Source organism: Festucalex cinctus, chromosome 9 (genome assembly GCF_051991245.1).
Source record: "Festucalex cinctus isolate MCC-2025b chromosome 9, RoL_Fcin_1.0, whole genome shotgun sequence".
Taxonomy (NCBI): domain Eukaryota; kingdom Metazoa; phylum Chordata; class Actinopteri; order Syngnathiformes; family Syngnathidae; genus Festucalex; species Festucalex cinctus.
The window spans coordinates 10,530,658-10,557,284 of NC_135419.1; the positions used below are offsets into that span (position 1 = coordinate 10,530,658).

At 38.7% G+C, this 26,627-nt stretch overlaps 1 protein-coding gene across 4 annotated transcripts in view; it reads right to left on the bottom strand.

Moving 5' to 3' along the window:
• Positions 1-26,627, bottom strand: part of enox2 (ecto-NOX disulfide-thiol exchanger 2) — a 179,996-nt gene that overhangs the window by 35,676 nt on the left and 117,693 nt on the right. For all 4 annotated transcript variants that reach the window (XM_077531908.1, XM_077531912.1, XM_077531909.1 and 1 more), the window contains 2 exons: positions 22,891-23,022; positions 5,499-5,654 (listed from right to left, as the gene is read on the bottom strand). In XM_077531908.1, coding sequence (XP_077388034.1) covers positions 5,499-5,654; positions 22,891-23,022 — 288 coding nt within the window. The remainder of the gene's footprint in view (positions 1-5,498; positions 5,655-22,890; positions 23,023-26,627) is intronic.

The following is a 26,627-nucleotide window of genomic DNA, read 5'->3' on the forward strand; positions in this document are numbered from 1 at the left end:
CACAGATGATTTCAAACTTCTGCTATTTGTTACACCATTATTTCAAGGATGTTTATTGAGTTTGACAATCAGGTTTCCAACTGCCGACTAAACACTCTTTGGGTGTCTTTGTATTATGTTTGAATATATTTGAAAAGTTGATGGTCTGTAGGGCTTTGCTTTTATTTTGTTTGGTTAAGTGGTCCTTTTTCGGGAAATGCATTCAAAGCATATGCTCAGCCCTTAAGGGCAAAGATGCAACAAACCAGCTGTTGAATCTGTCTGTGAAAATGATAAATGGCTCTCTCAAAGCCTGCTTATGTCTCCCTTTTCAGGCCAGTCTGAGTGTACACACGCAAGAGAAATCGGATTTCCAATCACAGTCTTTGCGTGTTACTGGTCTCTATGGCCGATTGCGAGAAGGAGAATGTCCATCAGATGGTCTCCGGTTTATAATGAGAAGGTGAAAAAAAATTGATGGATGGAGATGTCCCAGGCCACTTTGACGAAAGTCACCTTTATCCACTTTATGGTACCTCCCCAGCTACTCGTCTCAACCCGTTCTTTTTGCTTTTCCATGAGCAAAGGCAGGACGTTTTTCAGTTGAATTTCGAACTGTCAAAACAATGTTAGCGTTAAGCTAAGCAGACGTTTCTAAGGCACGTTTTAAACAATATACAATTTTCTTTAGTTTGAAACATTTGGACTAACTCATTTTCTGATGCCCGCACATATTGTACAAATTAGCCCAATACAAAGAAGGCAAAAGGCTCTGCATGAGCAAAGGTGAGGCGAAAGGAGGTAATGCACACCGACGGTGAGGTTATTCACAGCGAGGAGATGGAGGAGGAAAATGAATCTCCGACGGGGGGAGGGCTGCAGGTTTTAACGCTCAACTAAAGGTCAGTCAGAGGGGACGCTGTGTGAGGTGTTAAGACGAAGGGGGGCCTCTGATGGAAGCCATATGCAATACTTTTACACGGACCCTAAACACCTGAACGAAGTTAGCTTCACTGCTGCGGATTTACTAAACAGAGCCATCTTGTGCTTCCACAGTCATTTTAAAAAACGGTATAACAAAACAGTGCAAAATTCCTCATATTACATTATGATTAAGGCCCACTGGTGCAGTCAAGGCAAACCGCTGTGCTCTTATTCGATTTGCCTCACTTAATTTTGCGCTTGCATATAATTCTCTTGACGACGTACATACGATATAATTACACGGCTCCTTCATCAGTGTTGCTCTTACTTATTATATCCTCAAATCTAACACTTATTTACAGCACGGCTGTCAAACTCCTTTGCATCAAGGGCCTTTTCTGAGTTCATGGTGCTCAACATTAAGTGTGCAACCACACTAATGGAAAAACGCTATTACACTATGCGCACTCATTGGATTATTTTAGTCTATCTACTAACTGAAATCCACAAATGAAACTGCAAAGTCAAAAAGTGTCTTGTAACTACTAGCAATCCTCTTTTTACGACCCAGTTCCATTTATAGGGTAGTGACGTAAACAGGATTTGAATTTACTGTAAGTTGAAACGTGACATAGTGCATCACAAACATACACTAAAGTACGACTGATGTATTCGTTTGCCAACGTAGCGAATTTTGGGTTTTTGTCAGGGTTTACAAAAGATTGCAAATATGTTCGCAGTTTTTTTCGACAGTTTTTCCTGTCGCTAAGAAATTTTGAACATGTTCAAACTATTTTTCAGTTTACAGCAACGTGTTATGCATGTTGTATTTTCTCCCTGAAGGTTTTTCAGAAAAATGTATGCATAAAAATAACAACAAACATAGACACATTTGCAAATAGAGGTCATTTTCCCCAAAACATTTTACAAGAAAATTTTATGCGTAAAAAGAACAACATAAATATATTTCACATAAATAGAAGTAATTTTTCCACAAATTTATTTCCAAAAATTTTACGCATAAAAATAACATTTCGCAAGAAGAGGTCATTTTTCTAAGAATGATTTTTTTTTCATAAAATTTTATGTGTAAAAAGATCATAAACATATTTCGCAAATACCATTTTTTTTTCTATAAAATCATTTCAAAATTTTATGCGTAACTCAAATTTCACAAACAGGAACATTTGTAACTTGAGATTCCCTTGTATTGATACTTGATGACTCAACTATGTTTTGCCATTATTATAAATATTTTTCACATAATAAAAGGTTGAAAACAAATACAAACTTGCATTGAACTTTTCTTCATTCAAATATCGATTTCCAACTATCCATTACTAACATTTTAACACCTTGAGCCCCGTGTTGGCTAGAACCGAGCTGCGCAAGTAGATTTTTCTTTAAATTGAGATATTTAATCTCAGTTAGATTTATTTTTGGCCACTCCCCAAAATTCGAAAATGAAACGAGCACATGAACAAAGCAGGTGGTGTCATTCTATCCCATAGAAATATTTGATCACTTTTATACCCCAGGTAAATATTATATCATCGCCCCATTTCCGAGTCTTAAAGGTCACATTCCCCAGACACCCTCTCAGAATTCCTGCTTTTCAATCTTAGGTAGGATGTTAAATCCATCTGGGATTTCCAGGAGGAATCCAGGACACATTCCTACTGATACATCCCGACCGGTTCGTTTAAATGTTAAAAAACTGCCGTTCGCTGGCGGGGTGTCCCCAGATGAACTCAGACTCCGGCGCGACCCTCAATCATGAGCTCTTGAGAGCGCAGAGATGAGAAAACGGGAATGACTTACAACAAAAGGTCTGGAGATCCAATTGAACCCCCGGACGCCGCGGCGTGCATTTAAAGCACGGATCTACGGAACTCAAATAATTCCAACCCCGAGCCGTATATCAAGACTGTAACAGTTTATTATCGTCAATATACGACTCCTGCTGATTTGTGTGGGGTGTTTGCATATTCACAAGGGTTCTGATTTGCAAATAGGACTCATTGATATTCAAGGAGAAAGAAATTCTGCAGTCCCACCTTGAAATAAATGCTTGTAATAAGGAAAGGGGATTCTGTGCGGTTTGCCAAGGTGACCCCAGATCATCGACTTTAACGCTTTGTGATATTTGTGGACCAGCCTCATGTTAGAGCTGCTTGTCGCAACACAGAATTCATAACTGCTATATTTTGGTGAGGCTTTGTGTAAAGGTGAAACTTTAAAGCTAAGTGAAGAGTACCAGTATGCAGAAATACAGAGAAAAATCAAGAACCGAGCATAAAAATGGACACACGACATTGTGGAGCAAACACATGAGAAATTATGCCACCAAATGTTGTGAAACAAAATGTCATCTACAAAAAGTAAGTTTGTTCATACTGCTCAGGGAACCAATTTACAACATGCAGGACAGAACATGGTAGTTCAGCCGAGAGGCTGTTTATACATGCCCTGTTAGGTGCTGCTGATTTGGTTAACAAAAGAGTTCAAATGGTCTCTTCAATCACGTTTTAGATAAACGTCATTTATGTATTCTGTTAAAAATAATCTCTAGAAAAAAAATCTCTCATTGTATTTTCACTGTACAGTCTGGGTGAAACAACAAATTATTTGAATCACAAAGTCGGTTTTGATTTAACCAAATCAAATCATAAGATATGTCGTCCTTGAACTATATCGCACCCCAGGTATTGAAATTATCTCGGTTCGATGTTGCTGCTGTTTTGTTGTTTCTTTGAATTTAACTCATTCAGTCACAGTCATTTTCACTGAAGCAACCACCTTCGCTACCGTCTGTTTTAGTGGATTTTGACTGATTTTGCAGGTCCTACAGAATATATTGTGTTCTATTGTTATAAAACATGGAACCTACCAAAAGACTTCTTTCATCAGGAAAAAAAGTATATTTCTATCTGTTTCCGTTTTGCAACAATTACCATGAGAATATAGCCAAGTTTCATCATCACAAATCTGTTTAGAATTGTGGGGAAACAGCTTGTTTTCATCATGGCCCTGGTTGCTCTCTTATACTCTGCTGCCACCTGCTGGCAGTTTTTGTAATTACAACCAATTTTCACCCATTCTCTGCAGTTGAGAGGCTCTATCAAAGCCTTCTGTATGCTCTAGCATAAAAAAACAAACAAAAAAAACAAAAACGTAAAAACGTATAAATACGTCTTTGGGACACTTAATACATATAAAATAAAACATATTTATACGTTTTTGGGAGCAAATGAGTTAATTAACCAGGACAGTTTGGACTTTGGAAACTTTTGCATGTTTTTAACAAACATGACAAAAGCTACAGCCAAACTGAATCAAATCGAAATACCATTGTATCAAATTGAATCGAATCGACCACTTGAAAATGCACCGTTCAGGTATTGTATCCCATGTATCGAGAAACATATCGAAATATTGGATATGTGCACATCCCTACTATACAACATTGCAAAGCACACCATGCAATATTTTATACCACACTCTTGGCACAATCAAGAACAACAAATGAGCCGCTCCTCATTTGCAGTCTAAAAACCATCCGTGCTGGCTTAAGAGTTAAATTGAGAGCAGAAACTTGGCTTTCTTGACGAAAATCAACCCTATCATCTGTTTCTTCAGATGTCGGCTTCTTCGTCGACTCGCCGGGAGATTAAGTGCTTTACGTGACATATTGTGAGATGTGAGGCGAGGCGAGAAGAGAAGAGGAAGGCAGGAGGAAAAATAGAAAATGGGACCAAAAAAAAAAAAAAGGCCATAATCAGAGTGATAAATAAAACCACAGAGAGGTCAAAAATAGACTCTGGCTTGAGGCACAAGCACATTTTGTGAGCTTTTAAAGTGGTCCAAGCATACTCGTCGCCGCAAACAAGTAACGCCAGACGTTAATAAATCACCTTTTCCCACCACGCTACAGTATACTTCCAAAAGCAGTTAACCATTATGCCAATATGCGTTTATTTAGCTAAGCTCCCCAATGTGACACTATCAAGAGCTTTTATCTCCGCGAAGACGACAATAAGAAGTCCCGATGAGCAAACTTTTCTTCTGAAAACGGAGGCAAGGTACTACCAGTGACAGCGCCACCGTTGTGACTCGCAGTAATTGGGGAGGTGGGAGGGAGATAAATAGAGCTTCGCACTTGTAGTCTGAATAAACAAATGTGACCTGAAAATATCACAAGCTTGCTTTTGTGCGCGACTGTGAACCCTCATTATGGGCTGACTTGATGCTAAAAAGAACAACAGCACAAGTTTCATCGCTTAGAATAACTGCTCAAGTCAGACTTGAAGCCATTTTCTTTTTTCTTCCCCGTGCATTTGATGACTAAATATTCACTCGCACGAAATGTTTTCAACTGGGGCAGATAAAACTGCATTTGCTAAAAGTAGAATAAAAATTAAATATCTGACATCTAACAAGATATTTCTTCGCATTGGGTAGTACTCAAATGTACGTCTCACCATTGCAACATTTTTAAAGGCCAGTTTTTTTTTTGTTTTTTTTTTTCTTTTGAAAAATCAATAAATGACTACAGGAATAGTGTAGCAGTGCAGTAAGGTTAGAACTGGACTTACTGGGGTTGGGGGGGAAGAGGGTGCAGCTCTTGCAGTGGATGATCTCCTTGACGACGGGCACGTCGTGCGACAGGGGCGCGGCCACCATGCCCAGGCCGGGCATCAAGGGGTTGATGGGGGTGATGCCGGCCATCATCCCGAGGTTGGGGTCGAAATCTGTCAGGAAGGAAGACGCTTGCGTCAGCTCTTGAGCAATTCCTCACACAGTGACACTTCATCATATATTGATCATATTTTTCCCCACAGTTTAAAAAATTCATTGTGAATTGATTGTGTGGTTAGTCGCATTCATGACTAAATAATGGTGTAAGCAATATACATTATTAAAATGTTAGCTAGGTGAGTCCCTTGCGTGACACCTTCCATTGTTGTTGCTGTTGTTGGGAGTTCCATTTCCTCGGGCGTAAACTACAACCATGATAATAATAAACATGATGAGTTGTTAATACAAGGTCTCTCTGACTATCAGTACAAATACAGCAGTACCATTTTTTAACAGGCAACATTTTTTTACACAACTCATATGATTGTGCTCAATGTTATGACCATCCATTCCCCGTAAGTGCAGGAAACATGTAGTCGCCATTTTGGTGCCTCTTCGAATAAGTTTTTCCGGTACGACATCATCTACTTCCAACAATCATCTGTATTTTTTTATGCATCATTGTAATGCAAATTTTGGAATAATTGTCTATTTTATTTTACATTAAAGAGTATAATTTACTTTCTTGTGACTATAAGGCCACCATGAATGGGGGGGGGGGGGGGGGGGGGGGATGACAAAACAAAACGCTAATTAAATAAAATGTATTTTTAACAAATTAAATCTTCTATTTATTTGATGTTATATTAGTTGATCATTTAATTAATTATAAATATTTGCCAACATTACACATCAGTGTAAAAAAAAAAACTGCCTTGACGTTATATTAAATTAAAGAAAAACATTTATTTAAAAAAAATGTTCAAAATACTTGAAAAAAAGCATACATCACATTTTTTAATTTTCTTTTTTGTGTTTTTTTAATAACAGATAATTATGAATAAAATTTACATTTGATTAGATTAAAAATATTTGATCACAAGCACGATACAATGTATTTTGTTTAAATCAATAAAGGCATATGTTACACAGTGTTTACTAATTTAATACAATAGAAATTTTACTAAATTAGTAAAAAAATATTTGTGGAAAATCAAATTTATATGAAAATATCATAATTTTGCGTATTTTACATGTTTATTAATTTTAGGGATGGGGGAGTACCAATACCAGGGACCGGTACTCGCAATGTCGGCCGGCCTTTTGTGGCCGTTTTACCAAATTAGAAATGTGAAAAACAGAAAATTAACATCCATTTCATGCAATTTTAAGAAAAAAATGTCACATTGAAATATATAAGTCAACAAATCTGTTTTCTGAGGGAAATTTTTATGTATCAAAAGTACTGGTGGTATCGGTGTCAGTGAGCACTGGTATCAGTCTGGGAAAAAAAAAGTAGTTTACATTTGACTAGATTAAAACTATTTGACTATATGCACATACATTGTATTTTGGTTCGAAAGATTTCTTTAAATGTTAATTCTGAATTTCTTATTTATAAAGATATATTTTTATTAATTTAATACAATATAACATGGTGAAGATAAAAGTGCTCTACAAGTACACTCAATTTACCATTTATAATTTTATTCGTAGGACGTCTGGCATGCTGAATTTTCCATAGCACGAGTGTAGCTGTATTGTGACAGATGTATTCAAGGGCACACCGATAACATTTTTACTATTTGTCCCATAACAATGGCAAATATATAGCTTCCATTTCCAAGCCGACTCATTTGGATATGCAGTAAATCCCATCCAGGCCAAGTTACATATACAGCACTAAATGGAAATAGATCCTATAATTCCTTATAAATGAAGGGAGTGGGAGAATAGAGGCATTAGCACATTAAAGGTGCAGACTTGGAATAGATCCCTGGAGCCAGAGAGGATGTAATAAATACGCAAGTTATAAAACAAGCTGCAATAATGAGTGGAGAGAAATAGAGTAGTGCGCAAATTGTATCAGGCAATGGCGCTTTGCCAATAAATCCCTTTGAATTGAATTGAAAGAGACCCGAGTAACATGAAGGGAATGCTTGCAAAATATATTTAAATACAACTTATCCAACAGAAAGCAAGAGTGCAACGGGGCAACGCGTCGCAGCACCTTGAGGAAGGTGTGCGTTACATTTGCAAGGTGTCAATCAAGAAGAGCGCGGCGCGGTGCGACGGGTAATAAAGTTGATTTCCTCCCAACGAGGCCCCTCATTTACATTTGTGTGCTGCAGCTCCAGGACATGTTTCATCACCAGCATACTATTATTATTATTACGACGTATGCCAAAATATGTACATCCCACTTTCAGATGTGTTTATACAGCCTTCCAACACACATTGCACGTTGTAATTTAGTATTAATCATGTTTGAATTATTCCGTTTTCATGCTAATATGTAAAGCAATTCATTGCTATTCCCTCTGAAAGTGTGAATGCTGAGAGACGATGGATGTCACTCAGCTGAAATACTTCGAAATGTTAATGAGGACATCACAGTCTGTCATATTAATACCCAAATGTCAGAGAACAAAAATAGCAAGAAAGCAATTTGAGGCTTAAACCAGATGTACAGTATCTCAAATAGTGGCTCGTTATATTTTAGTCAGTTTAAAAAAAATAATAATAATCAATGCATTGCATTTATATAAAAAAAAAAATGGCTCCCTCAAATAGAGTGCTCAATTTATGCTTCAGAAAATGAAATACAGGTAAGAAGCTATAGGAGGGTTATATAACAGCTTTGGACTTCCCATCTTAGCTGATTAATATTATTTTGCTTTGACTTTTGTTTTATTCAGTTAGGTTTAACTAGATTTTAGAGCAGGTTTGTTAATTTTTGTTCTTAAATACTGTAGTTTAGTTTGTATTAATTTTAGTTTTTCAAAATTTATATATGGAGAAGTATTCCAGTGAAAGTTTAAAACAAAAAGAAATAAATTACATTTAATACAATACAAATTTAATATTGTACTAAATTAGTAATCTGCGATTGGCTGGCAACCAGTCCAGGGTGTCCCCCGCCTACTGCCCAGAGCCAGCCGAGATAGGCGCCAGCACCCCCCCGCGACCCTTGTGAGGAATAAGCGGTCAAGAAAATGGATGGATGGATAAATTAGTAATAAAAAAAAATTGTGGAAAACCACCAAATTTCTCTTAAAATATCACAATTTTGCATATTTTACGCATTGTTTATTAATTCGAGAGATGGGTGAGTACCAATACCAGGTGTCAGGTACATTCAAATGTATTACTCGCAAATAAGTTCTAATATTCATGATGGGAAAATATGATATGTTTGTAGCATTTAGCTTACAATAACGTTCGAAGGTATTCAAGATTATGTTGGAACGCATTTGCGAGTATGTTTGAGGACGTTTTAACGTACTCACGAGTACGTCGGAACATATTTAAATTGAATATGTTGCAACGCACTGTAGCGGCAAATAAACTAACTTTCATAACGGGAAAATATACGATGTTGTAGCATTTAACCTACAAGTATGTTGGAACGTACTTACGAGTATGTTGGAACATATTTGCGAGTATGTTCCAACGTATTTAAATACGTTGGAATGTACTCGCAAATACGTTACACCAAAACAAATAACTATAATAATCTTGACTTGCATTCATTCCGTGAGATACATTCAAAACCTAAATGTGTCCTTAAAAATCCATCCATCCATTTTCGTAACCGCTTATTCCTCACAAGGGTCATGGGGGTGCTGGAGCCTATCCCAGCCGGCTTCGGGCAATAGGCGGGGTACACCCTGAACTGGTTGCCAGCCAATTGCAGACATTAAAGATTTTTTTTTTTTAATATAGTTTTAACCCCCCCACGTTCTTTAAATACATTTCCACTTATTAAAATTATTATTACACTCTGTAAACACATTGTATGACTGAAATGGATTCATCGAATGACTCAAATAATTAAATTACAAAAGTCGAAGCAAAGGCTCATCAGGCTCAAAGCTTCAAAGTGATCCTGTACAAGTATGTTCGCGTGCAAAAGACAGCATATGTTCAAATTCCTGAGATCAATTCACTCAGAAAGAAAGAATATAAAATGCAGAGTTATCTATGTTAACGAATTCTATTTAGCATAAAGCTAGTTGGAATGTTTTGTAATAACCAATACAAAATAATGAGCTGCTACATGTCCAAGCACTCAATAGTATGCAGATTGGCTAAAATTAAAGCTAGCTAGCTTTAGCTAGCTTAGCACTAACCTGAGCTCACCACAACCAAATCAACTTCCTCATTTTTTGACTCCCACGTCACTCAACAGGCTAGGCCCCACCTTTTAAAGCTCCACATACACTCATTCACTTTTTGGTGTTTATTTTTATTTTTTTATTTATATGTGGATGGAATAATCAGTGGAATGCTTGATTCTACAAATATTTGATAGCTGCAGTCCTGAACTGCAACCATAAAATGTAATGTTTAAAATATTATGACGACATACACGTCAGTCAACTGAGGCACACAAGGTTTTGGTAGACTTTCTTCAATACTATGCTGCCAGTGACGCATTTTCAAAACCCATACTGGCGTCATAAAAGAGGAGCTTGTTATCTGTGCGTTGGTGTAAAGACCACAGGGATATTCAGAGAGGCCTTCCTATGGAACCGCAAGAACCAGATGAAGAAGAAGAAAGCTGATGTCTGGTCCACCCACAACACAACATACATGTGACTGATCCTTTTTACTTGTCTTATCTTTGCACTTCAGACTGTGCATTCTCTTGTACCCTGCCAACAAACATCTTCCTCACGCACAATCGACCACATTTCATCAAGAGCTCGACGATGCGCATCTCTCGACCACTCGTTCTTCTACTGACTGGTGGTTTGTTCAACATAATTACATTTGGAGCAGCCCATCAATCACACGTGAAATATGAAAAGATTCACGCGAGGCTCCCGGCCAGAAACGTTCATCGCGCCTCCCACTCGTTTCTCCTCGTCCGTCCCCGACGTTAAACGCTCCTCGGAACAGGTGGCGGTCGGGGACGACATGGGCGCTTTCTGTATAATATTCTTTAATGAGGCGAGATGGCCCTGCCACCTGGACCACCAGCAGGGTTTGTAATATGCTTCTCTCAATCTACGACACCATCATTGGATTTCTATATGAACACGCCAGCCTTCATTTTTCTCTCCTCCTGCTCACAAGCAGCAGCAGAGATGCTCAAAGAAAAGTTATTCCATCTCGTTGATTTTCTTTAAAAGGAAACTACTTGACCTTTTTCTTACCTTTTTGATCTTATAGCTTCTACCTCCAAGCTAAGGGATAAAATAGAATGTTTCCATCAAGTGCTAAGTTGAGTTGAATTTCACACTGTTGGCTCTGGGACACTGTAAATCCTGATCTGGCTTACCGTATGATTTCAAAGCAGGCTGAATTGTATGATATTGTACTGTATTGTACTATAAAAAACAAAACAAAACAAAACTTTAAGAATTTCGCTCAGTTGGCATCCACACCTGTGTTTTTTCTCCCTTTGGCTTTTATTGTGATGCCACCACAGAAGGATAGCAGTGAGAGCAAAGAGGAGTCTGATGATAACCCACTAATCACAACATAACCAGTTCAATTATTTTATATTTATATTTGCCTGAAACATTTAAATTGTTTTTGGAAAAGTATTGGTCCAGTCAATAACATTTTGTTAAAGAGGCTGTGCAAAACAATTAGCCTTTCAGATACTGTTTTGAATCTTACCTCGCACTTTGTGAAGACTCCTTGACAGGAGGTCACAGGTTGGTTTGTGGTGTTCCACAAGGTTCAATTTTAGGTCAACCAGTTTTTAATTTTTAATGCTGCCACTTAGCGGAGTCATCAGAAGAGTTTTAAGAGTTATATTGATTTGCCTGTGGCCTTGTTGGTTTTATATAACATAACTGTTTGATCTTATTGTGATTTATATAGCGTGTTCTTTCAACAACACTTTGCGGACATTTATTCTTATAGGTGCTATCAAGAAAGTTATTATCATCATCTTTACGTTTCTGTTTCTTCTGATGACCACAGGCTTTCAACTGAATTTTAGAAGTGAAGTTCTGGATTGCAGATAATCTGCTACAGCTCAACCATGACTACACTAAAGTTTTAATTATTGGTCCTGGAACTCAGAAAGACAGGATCTAATTTCAAAATTACAACTTTTTTTTTTTTTTTTTAACTCAATCATACAAAGTTAAAACACCTGGAAATTATCTTTGACTGAATTAAGTCTATTACAATTACTGCAGAATTCAGCAGCCTGTTTGCTGACGAGGAGCAGAAGGAAAGCATATTCTAATCGGGTTCTGCATTAGGATCGATGTTAAGGTTCTTTTTATTAATTTATAAAAGCCATCATGGTCTCAGTCCCTCTTACCTAGCAGATCTTTTCAAATATTGACCCCCACAGACACTCAGGTCCTTTTGATACGGGCATGTTAGTAATATGCCGACTCAGCTCTTAGACCCACAGGGAGGTGTGGTTCCAAGTCTGCCGACCTTGCCTTTGGAACAGTTGGGGCTGCAGAGAGTGTTGATATTCATCGCTCACTGGAGTCACACATGAGCTCGAGTCAGTCCCAACTGACTTTGGAGCAAGAGGCTGGGTACACCCTGAACTCGTCGCCAGGCAATCAAAGGACACATAGACAAACAACCATTCACAGACGGTCACATTTACCATTTAGAGTCTTATTCAGTGCCATTGACGGCTATAGACGTAAAAAATCCAGGGCTGGCAGTGAATGAGTTAACGCTATATTAGATCCCAGGACCCCTATACTGTGATCCCTGCCAAGTCCCTAGAATGTTTACATTGGACCTAAAGTAATAGAGGTTTCACGATGATGACACATTGAACCTAGGAAGAAATGAATTCATTTAATGACTTCGTCAAGCACCACCCTTTCCCAGCTGGTACTCGTAGCAAAGGGGAGCCAAAAACCTGTTGTAGTACTTTGGAGTCCTCATCATATTTGACAATAGGCGCGTAAATAAATTGCCTGAAGTACCTAAGTGGATTGAAGTGTACTGGCTTGATGGAAATAACCTAAAACACCCTCCATGAATAGGAAGGGCTGTCATGAATCCCATTTTAGCATTTCTACACCCAACGCTCCATTTCCATTTTCCAGCATACACACGCCGGATACGCAAAGTCTGTGCCTCTCCACTCTGTCCGCCTCCACACTCTGCCTAAACCTCTTGGCACCTTCCCAACGCTGCTCCCAGGCAGTCAGCAGAAAGGGACACTGCAGTCCATCCAAGGATGGGAAATGCGCTTACGGCAAAGCAATGACCTCTCATAACGTGTGATGTTAATCCAGGTGAGCGACAGAAAAAAAAAAAAAAAAAAACACATTGTGCTCCACATTCATTTTCAGGAATGGCAGTCGGCTGATTCATTATGAGGTTTGACATATATTTCACTAGAGTATGAGTGCGTGTTTTTGTATGTGTGAGCGTACGCACAGCGGGGAGGGGATGAGGACGAGTAGGATGCAGCAGACAAAGGAGTAGTTGTTTATTCAAAGAACAATCGTTTATCCCCGGAGCCTGCTTATCTCGTCTCCGCAGTGCATTTGAGCATAAGTATGTGCATCTAAATGAAGCCTGATAAACTTGCAAATATATTTGTGTAAAAATGAAAATACTTCTGCCACGGGGAAAAGAAGTTTGTGTGTAGTGTGATTTTGTTAAACCCGCGCATCTTAGAAAATATCAAAATACTTCATTTCTGTGAAGGTGGACACCTCATATTGATTAACTTGTTGGACTTCCTGATTGTATGTCCGTTGGCAGTGACTTTTGGGATCCCACAGGGGTCCATTCCGGGTCTCCTTTTGCTCAACCTTTGCATGATGCCCCGCGGCTATTAAGTATTCATAACTATAGCGACTCTGAAGGTGGAAACTCACTGGTTACCACAAGTTCGCAAACAGTTTTTGTTGTCACCAAGAAATGATGAACATGTGAAAACCTTACACCCAGGTTAGAAATCTAGTGGTAACAATGGACTCAAGAGTCAGACCTAAACTTAGAATCTAAACACCCACATTAATTCATACATATCATCAGCCTTTTATAGACTCAAAAGCATAAACACGGGTTTACTGTCTAAATCTTACTTTCTGACTTGGAGAGACCTATCCACACATTTATCTCTCTAAGGAAAGACTGTACAGAGTACATCCAAGTTACGGCCAGAACGTTGTTGCTTGGGTCCTGACTAGAACCAGGAAGTTCGACCACATCAGTCCCATGCTCATGTGTCTACACTGGCTTTTTGTCGCTCAGAGAACAGACTTTATAACAGTTTTGTTGTGTGTAAGTCTTTCCATGGCCTGGCACCAAAGTACATCTCTGACATGTTGGTTCAATATGAACCATCCCAGACACTGACAACCTCAAGAAAATGTCTTCTCCTGATGCCTAGAGATTGGACTAAACACGGTGAAGCTGTGTTTCAATTCCAGGCAGCTAAACTCAAGAACAGTCATGATGATGATGTGAGACAGGCTTCTACTCTGACAGTGTTTAAGTCTTGACTGAAAATGATCCTGTTCAGCTTATTCCAACTGAAAATGGTCTATTTGCACTCTACTCTTGTACTTTAACTCATTATTATCTTTTATTGATTGTTTTAATTGTAATTGCATGTTCTTGTTTTTTATTTTTTTTTGTAATGCACTGTGAATTGCCCTGTGTAGGAATTGTGCTTTACAATGTCTGCCTTGCCTTGCCAATGTGATACAGTAGTAAAGAAAATGACCTTTGCAGAGGCCTGGCCTATCTACCATTAAAATAAACAGATCTGTTCCTCTGAGGAAGAAATAGTTCCATAAACTTTGAAGAGTATCACTGAACACTGTGATCAATAGAGAAAAGCTACATGCACCAGTATGACCTTTAGATACTCCAGCCTCAGTGTTTTGAGACAAAAATAAATTGGGTTCTTTCTTGGAAGTATAATACATCATCACGGAAAAATTGTCATCAGAGTGTGTATGGTGCTTGGCATTTTTTGTTGCAAACTTAAGGCTGGTGAGTTTTGTTTTTTCTTATGTGAAATTGTTATGCTGCATCAGCCAGAAAGAGGCCTTGACGAAAAACAACGGCTGCATCTTCAGAATTTACTTTTGGGTCACGACAGGAAGTCAAATTTAATCTGAGAGGAGTCTGAGGGCAAAAAGAAAATAGAGTGTACAGGGAAGTGGAGACTGTGGGGAATGATACTAGAGTCCAGAGCTAATGCTATCATTTCTGAGTGTGTGGTAATTTCTAGCAGCGTATCTTCAAATCCTAGTCAAAAGCTCAGTTGACTAGATATGATAAATACCACGTAGTAGTGGAAAAGCAACATTAGCTACTGGTTGTGGTCTTACAGTAAAATCATATATCCACTTTTCCACCCTATATGGTACCTCCTGGGCTTTAATTTTCACTGTCAAAAGCAGGTACTATTTTTAGTATTTGGTTAAGGTTCTGATGTAAAACCTATACAGGTGACATTTTGATACATTTGAGGATACCCATGCTAACGTTAGCTTGCCCCGCTGCTGTGCCTTAGCTCTCAGTCTTGAACAAAATTAAATGTAAATTTTCTAAAACATTTCTGTTACTCATGCGCAGGAGGCACATCAGCAATAATTGTGTTCCAGAACTCCAGTCATGTTAAAGACGTGGTTGGTCGTTCACGGTATACTTCAAGCCGTTTCAGTTGTTGGTAGCAGCCCTTTGCTAACAGGCAAAGCTATCCTTAAATGACCCTGAGGCACAAAACCTGCAGAACTGTAGAATATAATCTACAGTACAGATGGCCATCTGGTTCTAATTGAGGTTTGGACGTGCTTCAGTGAACACAGGGTGAAGGACGGGTGTATAATGAGAACTGCTCCTGGAAGAGGATATCTTCTCTATGTCAGATGTCATAGATGTTGGAACCAGATGTTGGCTCTCACTGATCCTATTACCAGTTATGCATACAAGCTTGACTTTTCATCCATGTAGTTTTGCTCTCCGTCGGTGAATCATGTGAGATTGTAAAGGGTATCTTATTATTAACTACATCACTATATTCATGATTCCATTCACTGGATTATAACTATATTCTATTCTTAGCATTGATTTTCAATTAACAATGTTTACAAGGTCACATATTAGGAACAGTCCTGCATTCCAGCCTTGAGAATGACAAGGCCACATACCCAGGTTTCTAGTTGCTATGCCAACACATACATTTGAGATTGATTGCTTTGACTACCTGACTTTGGCTACAAATAGTTTTGCATGCATCACACTTGACGCGTAACTTTAATCCGAACACGTAGCGTCAACAGGTTTCCTTTATAACCTTGACAGCGACAAAGCCAAATTGCAAAGCAGTTACCAAGGAATACAAACAAAAATATACAAGGCATTTAATATCTAAAATTATCTACAACAACCTTGACAGTTTGCGGTTTCTAAAAGATTACATAAATGCAGAAACTTCCTCTGTTAGGAGCGGATACTTTATTGTTTGTAGGTTCTCAAAACGCTATAAACCACCGCTTGTTAAATCAGAACACTTTATTGTATTCTATCTGCACACCGACTGTCAAATAAAACCAATTTTCTCAAACGGATTCCGATAAGAAAAGAAAAAGTTATCTACAGCCAGAAGATTGCGGCTGCAGCGACTATGACGGCAAGGCATACAATCAATACGACTCCTCAACCATTCCATTTTACTGGGCACAATACGACACAAACACGCCTCACATTTTCCATTTTGACCTCGTCCGTTATATTATTCCCTACTTTTTTATACAAGGCTTCTGCTGCGCCCTTTGTTGGTAGATTGTCAGTTTCTATTTAAACCTCGTCACCCCGCGCTCTTTTTCCATCTTGAAAAGTTTTCCTCACTTTGTGTGATGACACTCAGCTGTACAAGAAGAGTTTTAAAAAGTATCGACCGAAATTGTATTGACGACAAAATTGTGAGCGGCATTTAATATAGTCTGTCTGAGGAAAATCTTACCTCCAACTGTGTGATGTGCTTTAGAATTCTATTCACTATATATTGCAGAAGGAAAGCCAATTGTGGTGACAGTGTTACAAAATAATCAGCATAATTAGTAACATGACTAAACTCATAACTATACAGTATATTGCTGTGATGGTATATCAAATCAATGTTCTCAATTGAAGTGAAGTGAAATGCCATTAATCACTAATAAAGAAAAAAAACATGTACAGGGTTTCCCCAGGTGCTTTTCTTGGTAATGTAGCGCTTTAACTACACCATATGGTGCCAAAAGCGTTTTACAATGCCTCACATTCATGTTAGCCTCATATTCTTGTTTGGCTAAACAGACTGTTGTTTGGCAAAGCTATGTAGTTGTTAAAATACATGTATATATCCATCCATTTTCTGAACCGCTTACTCCTCACACGGGTCACGGGGGTGCTGAAGCCTATCTCAGCCGGGGGCAGTAGGCGGGGTACACCCTGGACCGGTTGCCAACCAATCGCAGGGCACACAGAGACGAACAACCATCCACACTCTCCATTTAACCTGCCATGCATGTCTTTGGAATGTGGGAGGAGACCGGAGTACCCGGACAAGACCCACACAAGCACGGGGCGAACATGCAAACTCCACCCAGGAAGGCCGGAGCCTGAACTCGAACCCGAGTCCTCAGTACTGGGAGGCGGACGTGCTAACCACTCGTGCACCGTGCCGCCCACATGTATATATACCAAGGTTATTTTAGTTAATGAAAGCTAACGGGGGAAAAAAAAAAACTAAAATTAAAAAAACAAACAAAAAAATATTTTAGTTAATGAAAACTAACGGGAAAAAAACTAAAATTAAAAAAACAAAAAGAAAATGCTTTTAAAAAAACAAAAACTAACCAAAACTAGATTTTATGTTTACAAAACTAATTAAAACTAATTGACTATAGTGAAAATGTCCTTATGTAATTAATTTAATACATGAGCCTTTGGGGGTGATTTTCAATGTGATTTAAAGTATGATTTTTTATTTCGATATTAACCGGAATAAAGACGTTTGAAAGTGTGTCACACGGAAGTGATGTCATCTAGCAGCACCTAATAGAAAAGCACCTTCAGATGATGTCGCTCCTAGGCGACAATTTTTCACGCTTGACTTTTGGCTCCAATGGCTTGCCTGCTTTTTCATTTAAGTCACAGTAAAAGTAACGTGCTACTTTCTTCATTTGGTGTTTATTAAATATTGCGCACAAGTAATACACATAAAAAAAAAAAAAAAAAAAGATAAATTATCCTGAAACTAACTAAATTGAATAAAACTAAGCATTTACTAACTTAATAAAAACTAACACAACCACCCTGAAAACTCAAAAAACCAAACTCAAAAACTGAAATAAAAACCAACTAAAATGAAAATTCCAATACTACAATAACCCTGGTATATACATCAACTGGGAGGGGCAATTAACAACTTTCACACAAAAAAAAGGCCAAAAAATGGCTCATATCAAATTGCCAAAGAATTGTGGGGAAAAAAAAGGGTGTAATAACATTCACTTATTTTTATGAAATACAAACTGCTTTCTTCCTTGTTTTTACCACTTTCACACCATCACATACAAATTTATTCTACTCAGAACGCTCACTCTTAGCAACGATCGCTCTTAGCACTTGTAATTAATAACAAAACTACAAAACGGCTTCACATTTACACCGCAGTCATAATCCTGACATGGGAAAACAACATTTACTGAATTGCACATCATCTATTGCTGCCGCTGGCCTAGCTCCAGTCTCCTCCCTCTATCCAAACACTTCACTCATGAAAACATGTGCTCCAAACCTCACACGCTGACGGGCCCCATCCGCAGGAATAAAACTGTCATCATTGCTTTGTAAACGCTCAAGTGTATCGGAGGCTTTGCCCGAGGTGGTCTGTTTATTCAGCTGTCTGACTGGACACATGCGCTTGGCCGGGGGCGCCGCTAAAGAAGAAGAATAGAAAAAAAAAAATCTCCGTTCACGACGGATAAAAATTGAAGGCGAGTGTGTAATGAAAGCAGTGGGATGTCCAGTAATGAATGAGAAAAGCAACTTAAAAAGTGTACACAGGAAAGCAGTAAACACACAAGACACACTTCAAAAGAGAGAAAATGGAAAAGAACAGTGAATCGTCTCACGGGTGTTTAGAGGTGAAAAGAAAAAATGATGTTCAGTCATGGAGAATCGATAGGTAATCCACCTGGATTAGTTCAAAGTCACAACGGTGGCTCGGGATTGCATGTGCATGGGTGTGAGAGATGTGACGAAGAAAATGTCTACTGGCAATGTAGGCGCAGAGGAAGCAAGTGCAGTAACCAATACTATTTATACATAACATCACATAGTATATTCATCTCTTCTCAATTATATTTTCATTCTCGGGATCAATAGGAGAAATGACAACATGGGTAGTAAATTATTGCCTGTGAGTAATAGGCTGAAATTACAGAATGCAAATGCAAGATTATCGATTAAAGGTTCTGATTTGTGAGTGGATTTGGCTTTAGCTTCATTTAAGATGGTTAGAGGCACATTTTGAGCACAGTTGGAACTTTCTGAGGAACGTTTTGTCCTTGGACTGCGGAATTTTAGTTCTTGGTTAATCTCCCCTCAAAAAAAATAAATAAATACTCTATGCTGTGGCAATATATGTACTAATTGGTCTTTTTGGTTCATGCCTTGAAAGCGAGATGTTGTACAGCAGATGCACAGAATGCAGTAAACAAGGTCGCCTGACTAACATTGTAGTTCACACACTGACTCAAGCATGATAATTTGAGTCAATTTTACAGTCTCATTCCCTGACACCCACGTCACTCACCAGGCCAGGCCCCGCCTTTTAACACGACACAATACTCCAAGTCACAGACATTACGGTACAGCGTCTGGAAAGTCACCGTTTGAGATAATTGGTCGAACACCAAATTCTAAAAATATTTAACATAGAGTTGTTTACTTGAAAGAAAGACTGTGAAAATATCTTAAGATAATGAGCCACATGTTACTTCACGTATCAAGACATTCGTGATTCCATGAAATACAAGTTGTGACTATCTTCTGAATAACCAAATTGGTTACATGTTACAGCCCCACCATCACGATTAGCATCACAGGTGTCCTCAAAGTTCTAATCAGGTAATTGGCCTATTTAATGGGTCAAAATCCATCCATCCATCCATCCATCCATCCAATAGCTATTTAGCGATTCAACGAGCTAGTTGCTACTATCTAGCTAGCAATGTACTATCTATCTATCTATCCATCCATCCATCCATCCAATAGCTATTTAGTGATTCAATGAGCTAGTTGCTAATATCTAGCTAGCAATATCTATCCATCTATCTATCCATCTATCCATCTATCCATCTACAAGATCTTTTTGAGACCCCGCAGTGGAGAGAATATTGATTTGTTTTCGAATGTGTGTCGAATGTTCAGCAGGTGAGAACATCCATCAACGCTTTCTGTTTCATCTGCCAATCTGTGTCTTCTCGATTTGACGTACGACGCCGCGTGAACGCGCGCACATCCCAGAATAGGACGGCTAATTTCGCCTGATTAGCACTCTTGTCGGGATTGTGTGGGTGTGAACATAATGCTCATGCGGCACGCTCGTACTCAAGCATAATTATCCCTTTCTCACTCGTGACGTGCGTTCTCGTCAACAAGTTGGATTTACAAGAGACGCGCCATTGAATCCATTCTTCAAAATCCAACCGTCTTGACAACCTGTCTCAGGTGACTCCTCGTTTAAAAGAATTTGTATTTACTCAACTACAAATAGGCGATTTAAATTCCATCCATTCATCCATCCATCCATGGGGAGATTATTAAAAAAAATATCAATGCAGTGGTTGCTAAAAATGGTGTTTTATCTTTATGTCTGTGTAGATTCACCATCATACAGGTCATAATAAATAATCCACAAAGTTTGAACTGAGAAAACACATCTCTTCCTGTTGGTTGAATTTTTTGTGATTTTCTCTTGCTATCTGAAAACATTAAATAATGACTTAAGCATTTATGCTTAGGGATGCATGATAATATCGGTGGCCGATAATTATCGGCAATTATCGACCAATTTGACGTCAAACAGATAAAACAGATAATAAAAGAAATCTGCCAATAATTATCGGCAATTATAGACCAATTTGATATCATGCAGTAAACCAGATAATAAAGAAATCCACTGATAATAATAGACATGCCATGTTGGTCCATCCGTTGTATTTGTGGCTCAAGTTGTGCCCAAATCTTCAACCTCTCCCCTCTCCTATGTAGTGTGGCATATTTGTAATGTCATGATGCGTGCAACCTCATATTGACAGATGGTGCATCATGGTGACATGGCAGTCGCCAGTGTGGGCTTCCTTTACTGTGTCTCCACAAAAATTTTACCCTCACAGTTTTTTGTTGCATTTTTAAAACATGACCGTTTTGTTTTGGCAAAATCAAAATGAGTTACTGGTTGTCTTTGAAGCAGAGATATCAATAAAATCCTCTCCTCAACCCTCTCTTTTTATTTGGTTTTCATGCCCCTAGTTCCATGGGTGTTCCAACCCTAATAATGCAAATGCTAAACACAGTTGGAACACAGTGTTGTGTGGAAGATTGCTGAGTACGTGTGGTCAAGTTTGCAATCAATCGACTTATAGGGAGGACTTGAAAGTATATTTGTATTTAAGTTAATTTTGCAAACAATTATCGGCTTACTTATGGGTTGTCGACATCGGCACTTTCTAAATTATTCGTTTATCGGTATCAGTTGAAAATAGTATTATCGTGCATCCCTATTTATGCTATTAGGCTAACGATATATACAATGGGACGCAATGCGCCGTGAGATTTTGGACGTCAAATTTTTTACGCTATGTGCGCCATTTGTATGTCTTGCTATAAAATTTGACTACAGGCGGGGAAAAAAAACACCCAAACATTTAGGGTAAATAGGTCTGCCGTGGCCACTAGGAATATAAAATAAACATAACATAATGACGATTAAATGACATAAGAAACACATAGAAAATTTACTATGGCCATCTGAGGAGAAACTAAAATGGCCCCTGATAGGAAACGCGCAGCAGTGTTCTGTGTCTAAGTTGGATTTTAAACGACCATATTTGGCTGTAAAAAAACAGGTGTTGCTCATTACAGTGCTAATTGCTCCACTCCATTCAGGTATGCAGGCTCGCGTTCCGTGCTGTAGCATGCTGCCGCAGTGGCGAGGCTTAATGATGTACCTTGGAGTCACAGCTAATGTCACTAGAAACACCCGTTTGGACCACAATTAAAAGTTTCGAAGTTTTCATGTAAACACACGCACAAAATTAGGCCTTGAAGTTGAGACGTGAACATCTGCAGAGGGAAGTCGACACGCTTCTTCACATTAAATATGACGTTGGGTCCCACTGCTCTTCATTTATTTTGATAGGTTCTTGTCCCCGTGTTAGGGCCGAGCGATTTAGCTTTGAATTAAGAAAAATAACACTGGAGAAGTGAAGATGTAGACTGTTACGTTAGCTTGTTAAGTTAGCTGATAGCTAGCGGCCATATGCTTGATCAAAAACTAGCGTTTTACATGTGTACTGTGTTTAAAGAATTAAACAAACAAAATATGTTTATATAAAACTGCAAAACCCGCAGCCATTAGATGGTTTGATTGTCGGATCGTAACAGCATTTTAGCTGACTCGGCAGTTTGTTTAACATTCATACCATGACCAATGCAGCCACACATGAAATGAACTCACTCCACTCACCACGATGGAAAATGAAAGTGCTCTGACCTCCAGAGCAAATCAAGGAAGAGCTGCTCTTTTTACAAGACTGTTAAAAAAAAATAAAATAAAAATAAAAAATGTAGACGTTCAAAAACTCACAACAAACAGGACAGGCTAGGTGATTCATTTTTAAGGCAGTATTTTCTTCTTTTGAGCTTCCTAATCCATTTTTAAATACTCTTTGGTGCTTTATCTTAAATGGAAAATAGCCTTAAGGACAATTCAATTAAAAACATAATTACAACTTCGATGACGGGGAACGGAGCAGCTCTGGCAAAGCTATTGCATTAAATATTGCTTTGTCCACTTGAAAGAAAGACACAAGGTTATTTAACTGACAAATGCCAACAAATATCACAAGTAGAGAATAACTAAAATAATACATTCAAAATGAGAAATCTGAAAATGTGTTGTGAGTTCCACTTTATTGTATTTTGTAGACTGTTGTTTTGTGGTACCTGGCATGAGAGGCTGTCCGGTGATACCCATTGGAGGCATCCCCAGGTTGTTCATGGCGGTGGCCCAGGCGTTGGGGTCTGACATTGGCATCGATATGGAGTTGGACTCCATGGTCATGTTATGGATCCCCTCTGAAAAGACAGACAAAAAAAATAAAGGTCATTGCAAGGAGAAAGTGTTACAACCCAACAAGATGACGCTATAGGAATATACAAAAAAAAACAACATATTTGACTATGGAGAAAACAAACAATTCCTAGTTTTTGCAGTAACACTTTTTAGAGATGGAGAAAAGCTCTGACTGTTCTGAACTGCTGTTTCCATGTCAATGTTGTAGTGAGCAGAATAACTGTGCCTCAAGGATGTAGCTCAACTCCCCATAGCTGACTGGATGTTGTGCCTTAGACAGCAAAATCAGCCCGATAGTGCACTCCATTTTGCCTCAGGACATGATTCATCAAACATCAATTCAACATGATTGTTGACTCAATGTTTAGGCTTCTAAAAAAAAAAAGAAAAAGAAACGTTTCTTTGCTGCGTTTCATTTCCCTCATTTACATACGCGGACAAAATTGTTTGTACCCCTTTGTTAATTAAATCAAAACCCACAGTTGCCACAGAAATAACATTTAAATTTGATAAAAATCTGATATTTTGAATTGTGGTTCAACTTAATTATTTAAAAATAAATAAATAAATAAATAATCGTGAAACAGTTCTGGAAAAAAATTATGGCACTCTTAGAAAAGATTGAACATAATTTGACCACAGGGACATGTTCAACCAAGGCATGTCCGTCCTCTAATTAGCATCACATGTGTCTTCAAAGTCCTAATCAGGTAATTGGCCTATTTAAAGGCTGACAAGTAGCCGCTGTGCAGTTTCGTGACACAGTGTGTAAAACACTAAACGTGGACCACAGGAAGCGAAGGGAGTGAGTTTTATCAGATTAGAAAGAAAATCCATCCATCCATCCATCCATCCATCCATCCAATAGCTATCTAGCGATTCAACGAGCTAGTAGCTAATATCTAGCTAGCAATATGAGAGAGTAGCTAAAGCTGTCTATGGCAGCAAATGTGCTAATATCTAGCTAGCTAATATTTAGCTAGCAACACGGTAGAGTAGCTAATATCTAGCTAGCAACACGGTAGAGTAGCTAATATCTAGCTAGCAATACGATCTAGTAGCTAATATCTATCCATCTATCATCTATCCATACATCTATATCTATCTATCTATCTATCCATCTATCTATCCATCTATCCATCTATCCATCTATCCATCGATCCATCCATCCATCCATCCATCCATCCATCCATCCATCCATCCATCCATCCATCCTATAGTCATCATTACACCCCACTGACCTCAAGTTCTTTATTTTTTTGTTTGTTTTTAATACTCATTATTTTTGTCCTACTAAATTCCCCATGAGAACCGTACGTACCACGACAGCTAGAAGTTGTTGTCATGGCATCTCCAATCACATCCTCCCCTTTTAGAGGAGAGCTGAGTGCAGGCAGCCATGACCCTGCAGCCTCACTCAAAACACACTTGGAAAATTATCCATCTCTCTGCGGTCTGCACGCTTTTATTATGATTCCCCCCCGCACTGGAAATGAACAGGGACTGGTTTCACATGCGGCGATAATCTTGACAGCCAACTTCCACCCAGTGTCAAAGTGCGATTATAGTGGTGCTGGGCACAACTGACGCTTGGCAGCTCAAATTGTGGGAAATCACAAACGTTTGTATAAATAACGTCCCCTATCATAGCAAGCCCGCAGTCACGTCGCATTGAACGCATCACGTGCGCTCAGCCGGGTGGCCGCGGTCCATTTCACCGCTCGAAAAGCACCTTTCACTCTCTCCTCTGCTCGCCCTCTGTCCAGCTGACGGAGCCGCAAATTGCTGCGAGAGCCAAACTACCCCCTCGTCGCCCCGTGACCGCACACCGCTGTTCATCACCGACAGCCAAAGGTGTGTGTGTTCAACACAGGCAGGATGCAGTGCAAACGACGGCTTTGTCGAAAAACTTTCTCGCACCATCATGAGGAAGATGATGACGACGATTTGCTGGTGACGGCGACTTCAAGCGGAAGAGTGTATTTGCGGATGCTTTTAGTATACTTAAGGCTGCAATCAGAGGCTGCACATCAGCCAGGCTGAATACGCTTTGAATGGTGATGGCTTCAGGACCACTGGGACTCAAGACCTCTTATCCATCCAGCCATTTTCGACAGCACTCATGGTACTCATTAAGAATGCGGGTGAGCTGGAGTCTACAGTTCACTTTAGAGGCCGGGTACATCCTGGACTGGTCATGAAGATTAGGGATAGCCAATTATCAACGTCGATAGTGAGTATTTAGACAAATATTGGCATCGGCCTTTTTCCAAAATCTGACGGCCAATAAAAGGTAAAGCTAGAACCATTTTAATCTCAGGGAACAATTTATTAAAAGGATACTTGACTCATTGAGCCATTTTCAGTAGTAAAAAGATAATATTTTGTCTATAATTGATGTGATAACTTCATTACTTTTCATGTACAATTAATACAGTTAAAAAGTAATTTTTCTACTTGCTGTCGAATGATGATGACATCACCTGTGCTGAGGAAGTAGGTAACGACCAATCAGGGCTCAGTTTACTGACCAAACTCAGAAAACAGGTGAGCCATGAATGGCCGTTACCTACTTCGTCAGGACAGGTGATGTCATCATCAGTCGACAGCAAGAGGAAAAAATAATTTTCAAAGCTATTAATTGTACATGAAAAATTGTGTTATCAAATTCATTTGGGACAAAATATTAACATTTCACTGCTGAAAATTGTTCAGAGAGCGAGGTATCCGTTTAAAATTTTCAATTTACTTTATAAGAGCTGCTGCTGATCCTGGGAACTTCTGAACCTTTTGTTTTTGTTCGACATTAAAAACAAAGAGACGTGAAAGCTCAAGATTTCAGTTTTTATTTTAAAGTTGAAAAAACAAAACAAAGCTATGGCATTTACTTCTTTAACTTTCCATTTAGCCTTTTAAGACGTACTGATAGCCTTGGGATCTCGCTGAACATTTATTTATTTATTTTGATTGAAAATGAAGTATATGAGAACAATTTTGACGCCATTTTTTTTTTTTACATGAATATCAGCTTCACATATTGGTTATTAAAAAAAAAAAATCGGTATATGACAATGGGGCTTTTGAACAAACGATGAGCCTAAAATGCACTGCAACCTTTAAACTTGTCCAAACGTTTAAATGTCCAATGTTTCCATATTTTTTTCAAAACCTGCTGTTCTCTACCAAGGAAAGTTTCCAAAACTCCCCATCTTATTTTCCCATGAAATTTTCCGGAAATTTTCCACTCCAAGTGACACTAATTCCCTCCGGCCAATTAAGTGGTTGAGAAGACAGATGGAGTGTGCAATATAAAACTGAAAAACAACTTGGGTAGACGAAGGATGCATCATAGTCATTGTTCCGTGATACAATAGAGACTTATTCTTTCTAATTTTTGTTTCCTGTTGCACAACAAGCCATTTCGTAACAAAATATATATTTTCTGAGAAACCATGCTTCTTTCACCTGGATCTTTGCCCAAAAAGAAAGTCAGCAGCATGAATTTAACAAGGCAGAATGTGAATGAGCAGATGTGGCATTGATAGAGAGCAACAAACACACAAGCACACAAAACCCCAAACGACTCCGAGCGCATCTTAGTGCAGCT